The sequence below is a fragment of the Typopeltis vanoorti genome, chromosome 2 (assembly GCF_054136105.1).
Source record: "Typopeltis vanoorti isolate ZY-2024b chromosome 2, IOZ_Tvanoo_1.0, whole genome shotgun sequence".
Lineage (NCBI taxonomy): Eukaryota > Metazoa > Arthropoda > Arachnida > Uropygi > Thelyphonidae > Typopeltis > Typopeltis vanoorti.
The window spans coordinates 153,054,782-153,065,926 of record NC_143550.1 but is presented as its reverse complement, the minus strand read 5'-3'; the positions used below and the strand labels follow the sequence as shown (position 1 = coordinate 153,065,926).

The window sequence follows — 11,145 nt, the reverse complement described above, 5'->3', positions numbered from 1 at the left end:
AATGTCCTTAAATTATTTTTTTTTAAATAATGTCCTATCATGGCGCCGTCTAGCCTCTAGACGGCGCCATGATAGGACATCCATTTCTTTTCACTTTACAATTTAAATTGTTTTTATAACAATGCAATTAAGTATTTTTTTTTTTTTTTACCACAGTTAATTTGTGCACTGAAAATGCCGGTTAGAAATCCAACGAAATATTAGTTCAAGAAATTATTTACTTCAGGTATAGTTTATACAGTGAAGCACTCATAAATTGCATCACTTGAAGTATGAAAACAGCGAGGAATTATTTTTTTTCCCCGCTTTTGGACATAAATATTTATTTGTTCAAATGAGGTTGGTTCATAGAATGCACATCTTTATTTCCGTTTTTTTTTTTTTTTTTTGTTTTGTTTAAACCATTTAAAAAATGTATGCTGCAGAAAGGAATCAATTTAAAATAGTTACTTCGAGTCAATTAAAAAAAACAAACTGATCAATCCCTTTTAGGTAGATGAAATGCGATTTTAAATAAGCATGTTTGCTTAACACATAGGAAACATCTTCTGTGAAATTAAGTCTCAAATCGCAGATTTAAACCCTAGACTGTTTTACATCTCAGCAGAAAATCAATATACACACATACACTAATTCCAAAAATAGATATACGTGTTGAGACAGAAAAATACTTCAAAACCTTTGTTTTCCTCTCCTTTATTAGCACTAGAATAACGATACAAGATTCATTTCGACACACTAAACAAGAACGCGTACAAATAGTCATCTATCACAAACAACGTTTGTATATCAATATTATATTTGTTGCTAAACTACGACCTGTGCAGGTCCTAGGTACATAAAAACTAAGTATATTTGTCCACAAATATTGTATATAACGCACCCTACATAATACCATGAACCGTACACAGACAGTTGCGCATGACAACAAAAACGACCTTGATTAGGCCTAAACTGGCTTCTCTCTTGCTATAATATAGCGTGTTCAACTACTGTTGATGGAAGGGTTCTCTTGGCAATTACACTTAGCTGCCACAGAAGCGCTGGTTTTATCTATCATACAAAATACTGTTAAAATTCGCATTACTATTTGCTTTCTACATAGCAACTATCTTTCCCCTTGGTGTACCATAGATTAATAACTCCCCTATAAAAATAACACGCTACTTTTTTTTTTAAATCGGCCTATTTGTTCTAAAAAACGGTATTCTATTTTTTTTTCTTCGTAGAATACTTCAAATACAGTATGGAAATACTGCACACATCTAGCAAGACAAAGAAGGGCGGGAAAATAGCTCTCCAACATTCTTATTTGAGGTATTGGAAAACGGCGATACAAAGCAAGATCATGGACTTCCAGAGTTGAATTTTTCAACTCCCAGTTGTTTTACAAATCGATAAAATACTGAGAAGTTACGGCATTCAATACCCGGTCGCAACTCTCAGATTTTTCCCTCACTAAATACCGCCTTTTCCTCTGAGAAATATGTTTACAAAATAGACGGATTATTGGTTTTTCATTTTTTTTTTTTTACATGTCCTAAGAATAAATATACCTGTATTGGAAGCATTAGAAATCTTGCATTTTATTTTCTGCTTATTTTGAACTGTGCATAGTACATTTTATGGGAGGGATGTTGTTAGCATAGAACAGTGGGCATCAGATCATGTAACGTATGCTGATACTGTACGCTGCCTAACCCAAAAATTCTTCACAGAGACTGTGAAGAATGCATTATATTTGTGATCACTCGGGTACCGCATGGCCCCACATCATCCATTGTTGACCAGATAAGAGGCGGTAGGCAGTAGCTTACAAGGAAGTAATAGACTTGGAGCCTGTGCAAACTAGTATGACACGAATGTACATTCGGGAAAAGAAAAAAAAAAATTATGATTATGGTTTAAGCATATGTTTTGCTTGACAGTGTAAAATATACCTGTATTCGAAAATAGTTACAACAAGTGTCTGAACTTGGCAATAGCATTAATCAAGAACTATAACAATACTCGATATAAACAGTTTGTTGACCTTACAAAGAGAATTGCTTTTTCTCTTTTTTTCCCTGTGATGGCAAGAACTGTGAATACAGCGGTGTTCTTGAACACGGTGGTCTAACTTCAAGATTATACTTGAGTTGGCCCCTTCCCTCAGATCATTCTTGGACTCGAGAAACATCAACGGTGTTATTTTATCCCCCTTTTAACATACAAAGAAACATACACACACACACACACACACACAGGCTAGTTTCAATTAACCACTCTAATTATCACGACACACACACACACCGTTTGCTAGTACAGTACTTACCAAAATCTGAGGGATTAAAGATTTTTTGGTGTGTTTGAACTTCCCAGAGTTCGGAAGACAATTATAAGAGGGAGAAGAAAGAAAAAACAAAGTCTGGACTATGGAAGTCATAACAACACCTTAGAGAAACCCGTTCTGATGTTGAAGGCTGTCGGAAATAACTGGATGGCCTCTTGATGTAAAATGTATGTTAGCTGTACGATTGTGCATAATATACAAATGTGTGTATGTACATATTTATAGAGGCCCTTCAAACAAGTATTTTACACAGTAACGGAACAATAAAACACGACGCAAAAACTAACTTTCAATTTGGCAACCAATCATAAAATTTAAAAATTATAAAAAGAAATACTCGGGAAGTGGGGATAGGGGATGAGGATGGAGACGGAGGGAGAGGGGAAATATTTAATTGTATTCATTAGCGGTAGCCGCTGCCCGAGCTTCTCTTTCGGCTTCTTTCCGAGTATTCCACTCGGCAGTGGCGGCCTGTAACAAGAGGACCGACGGAGATGGAGTGCTTTGCATTCTCGAACCAGCTGTTACAGATAAATATTGAGAAGGAGGGCAGAGGGCCCTGGATATGCTCGGCAGGGGATTCATGGTGGTCGAAGAAGTCGGCATAGCTACGACGGGACGGGGGCTTCTGCTCGAGGGGACTTGATGGATCTTACGCTTGTGCGCGTATACATTGTTTCGCCACAGAAAGGGCTTGTTGCAAATGTCACAGCGATACTTCTTGCGGTGGGCTGTGTGCATCATCAAATGGCCATCAAAGTTGCTCTTGTTGGAAAAGGTCTTGTTGCACGAGGGGCAGTGTAAGTCCTGGGGTCGCAATTTGAAACCTCGGAGAGGTGGCCTTCCTCTCTTTCTTATGTCCAGAAGATCTGTGAGGGGGAAAAATGACAAGAAAGGTTAGTTTTTTGGCATGTATATGGTTTTATTACATCTGGAAAAAAAATACATGAAATGCGTTGGCTAACACTACGGGTTACACAAGGAGAAAGCAAAAAATTATCACAACACAGCCTTTTTTTTTTTTTATTATTATCACAATCAGCAAAGGGTCACAAGGCGGCTGCTAATACTGCATCGTGTCCTTGTGACAAGCCATTTGTGCAGGATCAACACCAACTACAACACTACTTGTCTCCACGGTAGCAAAGGAAGAGATACGCTACGGGAACTACAGAACCTCACTGACACAACACTATGATAACCTGCGTGATTATTCTTATAGCTACCTCACGAACAGAACATGACACCGTTAAAGCTAGTTACTGGCGCTCGATTTTTCTTCAGGCGACTTGTCGCTGTGATGTTCCTCTTCTGCCCCGCTGGCGTAAGGCGATGACACGGGGTAAGGCGAAGGTACAGGAAGAGTACTGTTGTCGCTTTCCATCACTTCTGGGCTTAAGGTAACGCCTTCTGCGTGCTCTTCGTCTTCCTGGCCGAATGATGTGAAGTGAGCACGACGTTCGTGCCACAGGAATTCTCGGCTGTCCGAAAAGGTTTTCTTGCATAGTCTACAGACGCGAGTTCCTGGTTTTCTGCCTCTTCTTCGATACATGCCTGGAGAGCCATCTGTAGGGAGATAAGAAATATCCATTACTTTAAGCAGACATTTTAGTCTGCATTAAAAATTTAGTAAAAGCGGAAAAATAATCGAAAGCTCATTCTCTGCTGATTTCGCAACCATCATACGCTTTAACGCTCTTTAACTAAAAAAGTGAGAAAGGGTATTTCCGTACGATATTATGAGCATTATAAAATTATTTTGACCCGATGTGGATGTGTTGTTAACTCATCTCGAAGTTTTAATTTTCCAGGACAAGATGTTTAAAAATTCCTAAAGTTTGAGAAAGTAGATATAGAAACCGAATGCATTGAAGGATAGTGAGCGCGCATCGAAATCTTGAAAATTTTTCTCTAAGGAATAATGAACTTACCTTCGGCCGAATAATCGCTCTGGGCAAGGTGGGGGTGGAATTTCTGCTTGTGGAGCATTAGGGCGTGCTTGCTCAACAGTGCTTTGTCGCAGACGTCACAGAAGAACCACGCTCGTGGAATGATGCGGGGAGGAGTACCCTCGGGGCTTGCATGTTGCTCCTTGAAGTGCTTGATCATAGTGACGGGCCAGATGAAAGACTTAGGACACAGATAGCAGTCGAACTGACGGGTGCGGCAACCCGTGTTCACCGTCAGATGATTTTGCAGGTCACTGATGGTGTTCTGTTTGGCTTTGCATACCGAACATTCTCGAGGAAAGGTGAGAACAAGATCTCCCGATCCACTGGTCACTTGCTGGATGCTTGGGAGGGCTGAAAAGAAAAACAGACATTCAGTTGCGGACCCTACAAAGCACGCGCTATTCTTTTAAAGGGTGAAGATACGAAATATTCATTCAGACGTTTCTTATCGCGTATATCCCCAGGATAATGAACTGCACGTAGTGGCATCGTCGGCAACCAGAAGTTCAATTGTTTCGATGTGGAATACTCGGAATATATGTTGGAAAACATGAGCGCGCACACACAGCAGCAGGCGACAAAACAAGAGTCCACTGATTAGCACTTAAAACTAAACATGGCGGTGTGGGTCTGGTGAAATACGTATTAAAACACTAAATGTACAACAGCTGCCGGTGTGCGCGGTTGGGTAGGGAAGAAGGGAGATGAATCATATCATCCCTCTGGTACAAAAATCGATAAGCCGTACTTCCCTTTGTGTGCAGATATATTCGGAGGGTGACGCGGCGAGGCACGAGACTAAACTTCAACCCTCCACCCTTTCATCTCGCAACAGAGCACATATCTGAGGTAAAATGGATGCTCTGCATTGAAAGTGGGGGGGATGACGTTTCACGAACTCATTTACTGCACCCCTGGAAGAGGGAAGAATCAGTTTATAAAATAACAGAATAAACCCATGTGGGTAGTTAGGTTGAATATGACGCACGAAATTTTCATATTTTGGAGAAGAAAGGGTTAAATAAAGAAATTTGCAAACTATTAGTTTTTATCCCCTTTCAACTAGAAAGTGTATATATATTTTTTACATTAACTCTACATCATAATATCAGAAAATGTATATAAGTTCACCGAATACACAATACTTATGCTATAAATTTTCAAGTAAAATAAAAGGCTGAGAATTTTCAAACCGTAGATTGAAATTGTATTAACGAATGTAAGTTAAGGATTATAATCAGAGCGTGTTTCTTTGCAAATAGCGTCATTGGTTGTTTTGTAGAATTTACTCTTTAAATAACTTTAAAAAATACTGGATCTCTTGAGGGGTTAACAACCTTAATAAATCGCGAGCTCAAGGTTGAACTGTATATTAATAGTACACGAGAAGAGGAAAAAAAAAAAAAAGCCTATGTTTTCGCTTTACAGGTCGGGAGGAAAGCTAACTGACCGTCACTACAAATAGCCGATGTCTCAAGGTCACTTAGCTGTCGCTAAAATACAACCATCCATCGAGGCTGGAACGAGAGGAAAAGCATGCTAAGCGATCGTTAACCTCGTAAACCCTCAGCACACAACAGATAGTCTGTATGTAAAATTGCGGTTTGCGTGTATGTGCGCGCACAAAAGAACCAACTAGTCCTTTAAAGCATCAATTAAATATTACACATAACACAATTAAAAAAAAAAACTAACCAAAAGTAACATATTTCCATCTTGTTAAAACACTGTTGAATCCAGACATGTCTCTTCCCCCAAGAGATTTATAAACTCACTGGAAAGACGATTTAGGCCTATTTAAAGTTAATATCAATGCAGTTATGGTCACGAGGCGAGTGTTATCAGTTAATTTTTATTTTATTTTCCCTCCACCATCCGGTTTGTCTTGCTTGTTTGTTTGGAAGGAACAGTTCCGAGAGAGGAATAACCCTTTGATAGAGGGTGATAGAAGTTCTGTTGGGAGAATGCCTAGAATATGTTTTTCACATCCTCGATTAGATTAAGGCGAGGGATTTTTAACCAAAGGGTATTTCAGTATTACGACTTCGTCAAGTGTTCTCAGATCAGGCGGTTTTTTTTTTTTTTTTTTCAGTTATATAAAAATACAGTAATATTAAAAAAAAAAAAGAAAGGGAAATACAGTTTACAAACTCATTCTCAGTTAAATAAAAATGCATTAAGATGCCGTAAGACGAAACTACCTTCCTTCCAAATAGTCTTGTATTCAAGATCGGATTGAGAAAACAAAAACGTCATTTATTTGTTAAAATAGATAAGTTTTAAATGTTTCTATTTAGTGCATTATTTATTTACTTAAGAAAAATATATTGAATATTCACTCACGTGTTCCTTCGTGGGTGTTCATGGACACTTGCTCATGGTCCGTAGTGGCATGCATTTGAAGTTCAGAGGCACTGCTAAATACTCTCTTACAAACTGTGCATAATCGACTTCCAGGTTTTCTTCCTCGCTTTGCTGAGCTGCGGAGCAATTCTATCACTTCCAGATCTCCACCTATGGTAATAACTAAAAAAAAAAAAAAAATTAAAACAAACTATGTAGAGATGTATGCATTTTATTGATACTTATTTAATAAAAAATAACATTTCGTTTGAATTAATATTCAGGAGGGAACAGCTAAGATTTTCCTCTCTGAGAAACTTAGATTACGAGAAATGTACAATATACACAGCGTATGATAAGCAAGGTCTTACTGAATTAAAACAAAGAACAACAAGCGGCAAACACCAATGTATTTCCTGTGGTCTTCAGAAATTCAAGAATCTTTCCTGGCATCCAGCTTTTCTTCAGGCCGTGTTCATTCATCGCTGTATAAATTCGGTTTCCAAAATAAGTTGCTTCATTAGAATCCACGAGGGCTGCAAATAGATAAAGTAATGAAGATATCCTGGAAATAAATGAAACAGACACGGTGATTTTATTTTGTCCCTTATCGTTTACAATATACGCTGCTATCAACTGATCAGTAACTTGATTCCGAATCTTGAGCTTGTAACTTACCAAATCAATGGGAGGAACTTTTGTAAAGCAGAAAAAAAAAAAAAAAAAAAAAGCAAGCATTGGCTTACTTAAAAACTAGTCATGTAAAAGGATTTGACGAAGCGAGATGGGAGTTTGTAATTAAAGCAATTATAGAGACCTAAGTAATAAAGGTCGTGCTAATTATTTACTTGAAGTTCTCTAATAATGTTTTAGTTGGGCCTCTATAATTTCAACATGTAGCTGCCGTTAGTAGCGTCACTGGCGATACAATTTCGATACACATTCGGAAACTATTTGAGGACGGAATATCAGGAATGAGTTGGCAATGTCACTTCATAATTCCAATTACTTCGTTGTTCATCATGCATCTAACATGGACTAACAAATCACATAAAACTATAATTATTGTACAGTGTGTGTGTGCGCGCATCAAACCTCCAGTATTCTGTTTTATAGAAAGTTTCAGGAAGTGTAAAATGTTCACATCTCTTTCATTAACCGACAAGATATTTCCTTCACTCTACTAGTCTGACTTATGCGTTATTCTTATGGATTTTAATTAACTTTAAAAAGGAATAGTCACATTTAATCAATGATTGATGATGTTAAATGAGATACTAGTTAAAATTCTTAGTGAAGCTGGGATTTATATCATGGTATGTTGACAAATACATGTCCGTTATCTAGGTTTCCTGGATGAATATCCAATGAGAGTATCATATTAATTGTTAACTGTATACTTTATCACGGATTCAGATTTAGCTGTTCCCTCTAACTACGCAGTTACCAGACAATTCGCCAGTTAGATTTTTAAAAAAAAAATGCAGTACCATCGGAGTGTATTTCGTGAAGCAGACTCCGATTTAGATCTTTAGACCCATTCTGTTACAATGCTTTCCATTTCCCAAATCAAGTAACTCCATCACTTAGGGATATTCCTGTACTTATTATTAGAAACTGTGCATTAAGTGATGGGGATGGGGGACTTGTCCCAGATAAGTGCATTCATATTTTTATAATCTCAAGACCTCCGATTCTAAAGTATGATCAGGTCTGGCCATTGATAAATCTGCTCCTGAGAAAAGGGCAGACTGCTATATATAAATAACCTAGACTATAATGTACTCAAAACGATCAACTATGTATATATTAGAAATACTATTTTTTTTTCAAGTAAAAAAAAAAAGAAATAGAATAACAGAATGCTCCAAAAATTGCAACTGACATTCAGTCAAGACTTTATTGACTTAGTCATCTATGAGGTACCTTCCAAGCATACTTAAATTTTACTTTTTTTTTCAAAAAAAAAAAAAAAAAAAAACTCCTGAGAACCAAGTATTATCAAGTCCAGTGTGGGTAAACTCTCTTCGTATTATGTTTAGGCCTCACTTGTAGTCCATGCTTGGTGAGTCTGTGTCGAATGAGGTTGCTCTGCCAGAAGAACACTTGAGGGCACAGGGTACACCGGTAGGTCTTGCGTTCGGGCATGTGCTTCATCATGTGCGTTTTGAAGTTGCGCGTATTTGTAAAAGACCTCTCGCAGATCACACAGTATCGCTGCAGGGAAGGCTTTAGGTTCATAGAAAACATGTCAGAGCGGTTTCCACCTAGGGTAAGAAGAACTTTATTAACAAAGAATACAAAAGGCATTGAATAATCGAATATGTGCGTTAACTGTATAAAAAAAAAAGGTACAGAATTCATGCATTGATAAACAAGTAACATTTTTTTTTCTCAGAATGACTCCCATTAACAAAACTAATGGCATTAACACTTCTTTATTCAGCGTATACATTATATAAATTGTTATAAATCTTCTTACTTGTTTAACACCATAAAAACAACAATGGACGGACTAGAATAGTGTGCGAAGTCCAAATATTTAAGTTTGGTTTACATTATCTTATTATACATAAAACAAAATCCAGATATCTTTGCAGGGGAAAAAAACGTACAAAATAATAAAAGATACAAACATTTTAAAACAACATAATAAAAGATCGAGTCATTAATAGAACACTACAGTTTTGTTATTCAATAACTCATAAGATGAAAGCAATTTTTCATTTTGTGTGCAGTTAGACAAAGAAAACTCCAAAACTGCCACTGACAATTCGTGTACTTCAATGATAACTGAAATGATATACGATATAATTGTGTGTGACTTTCAAAACACTATTACACTGATGTCTTCTATTGTCCTCATTACGTACTGCATTAACCAGGGTACTAGTTTTATTCTGCACGTCATAAATAAATATCAAGCCTTAATACTGTAGAGGTAAAACCATGTATATATTACTACAGTCCTTATACATCTGGCTGATTTCCAAGAATATGATCACTTAAACATTACATACACAGTTATAAATTCAAATCAATGCACACATACCAGTTAGTACTGACAAACCCGCTGGGACCAATTCATAGTTTCTTCTTCATTGGTATTATCACAACGCCATTGTCAATCTGCGCATGGCTATCTCAGGATATTGTGTATATATTTTTAAACTGTGGTTTTTGCGTGTGTCAATTGTAAGAGTGGCCGTTCTCTACTAATGAATTTCTTTGTTTTTCGCATCACTCGATCCAGTATTTCTTCGAATTAATTATGCATTTTTTAAAATAAATTTTTAAATAAATTTAAATTCATGCGACATTATTGACTATTTATTGCGATTAAAGAAGTTTGGTGTACCAGCATTTTTAAGTTGGATATACTGTCCCGATTTTGCTAGTTTAAATAAAACGAAATTTTATTTCAGTTAACAATTTTATTTGCATTTTTAAAAAAAATTAGCGATCTTCTCGAACTTAGAATGTTGCAAGAGGCACTTTAAAGATTTGAAAAAATATTTTAATAACGAAATGGGGGGGGGGTGTCATTACTCCATACATTACTGGTATCTATAATCGCATGAAGTGCACTTGTTTTCTATATAACCACATATTCTTAATAAAAAAAAATCAATTTATTGTTTCAACACGACTGTGTAAAATACAGGCTTCGGATTTAAGGGGAGGAAAAAAACTTAACGAGAGCGAAACTTCAATTAATGATGAATAAACCAGTTCTTGTAACTTCATTATTCTGCGGCATCACACACAACATAGCACACGGTTTACACCAGGCATCACGTTTCTACGACCAATTACGACATTACTGCGCCTATGAGAGCAAAATCAAGCTGCTACAGTTTAAAATTATGCAGAGCGTGTCTAGCAGGGTACTTCGTGAAAAAAAAAAAATCTACCTCATCATTTCTTTGTGATTCATTGTATCAACATAGTCTTTTCTTCTTTGTGCGAAGGGACTCGCGAAGGAAGTTGTTGGAGCACAATAGTTAAGTACACTAATCGATACGAAATGATCGTGTGAGGTGAAAGGAATTGTGGGAAGTAGATAGCTAGGAGGAAAATAAACGATTATTGCAAACTACAAGGCGAATGACGTTGGAGGAAACAGTATGACTGGAATAGGGGAGAAAGAGAGGGAGAGAGATTATGTTTCCAGAGAAGAAAATTATGTAGGCGTGGCCATGGGAGGGGGGATACAGAGGGGTAAAAGAGCACATAACAGTACTACTTAATTTTTTTTTTTAAATGGATGCTTTCGAGAAACGTTTTTTAATTATATAAATTAAATATTTAAAATACTAATTTTAATTAATATGTCTATTCTCCGTTTTTTTTTTAAATCGGCCAAATCACAAACGCGTGGAAATTTTGTAGTGCACAGTTGTAAAAAAAATAAAATCCTTTAAGTGATTTTGCTTGTTCTAAAATTCTTTGCAAATGATTTTGTATTACGTCGTCGACAGGATTTTTAAATTATATATCATTTATATTTAAATTAGT

General features: G+C 36.6%; 1 protein-coding gene across 2 annotated transcripts; it reads right to left on the bottom strand.

The window, feature by feature from the left end:
• Nucleotides 1-680: 680 nt before the first annotated feature.
• On the bottom strand, nt 681-10,875 carry LOC150109534 (uncharacterized). 2 transcript variants are annotated; one of them, XM_090413547.1, is made up of 5 exons: nt 10,542-10,875; nt 6,999-8,894; nt 6,628-6,810; nt 4,264-4,635; nt 681-3,898 (listed from the first exon to the last, which is right to left on the bottom strand). In XM_090413547.1, the coding sequence occupies exons 3-5, from the start codon at nt 6,680-6,682 to the stop codon at nt 3,588-3,590; spliced, it is 738 nt and encodes a 245-aa protein (XP_090269673.1). In that variant the 5' UTR covers nt 6,683-6,810; nt 6,999-8,894; nt 10,542-10,875; the 3' UTR covers nt 681-3,587. The 2 variants fall into 2 exon arrangements, with proteins under 2 accessions (XP_090269673.1, XP_090269663.1); XM_090413537.1 differs by having other exon boundaries at nt 6,999-10,875.
• Nucleotides 10,876-11,145: the final 270 nt, after the last annotated feature.

Bases quoted from the DNA above. Each gene is read 5' to 3' on its own strand.
- LOC150109534 (XM_090413537.1), bottom strand. From the start codon at position 6,682: ATGCATGCCACTACGGACCATGAGCAAGTGTCCATGAACACCCACGAA. The intron at 4,636-6,627 runs GTGAGTGAATAT...TTTTCTTTTCAG, and splicing joins GAACACCCACGAAGGAACAC to CCCTCCCAAGCATCCAGCAA. The intron at 3,899-4,263 runs GTAAGTTCATTA...ATCTCCCTACAG, and splicing joins GAGCGATTATTCGGCCGAAG to ATGGCTCTCCAGGCATGTAT.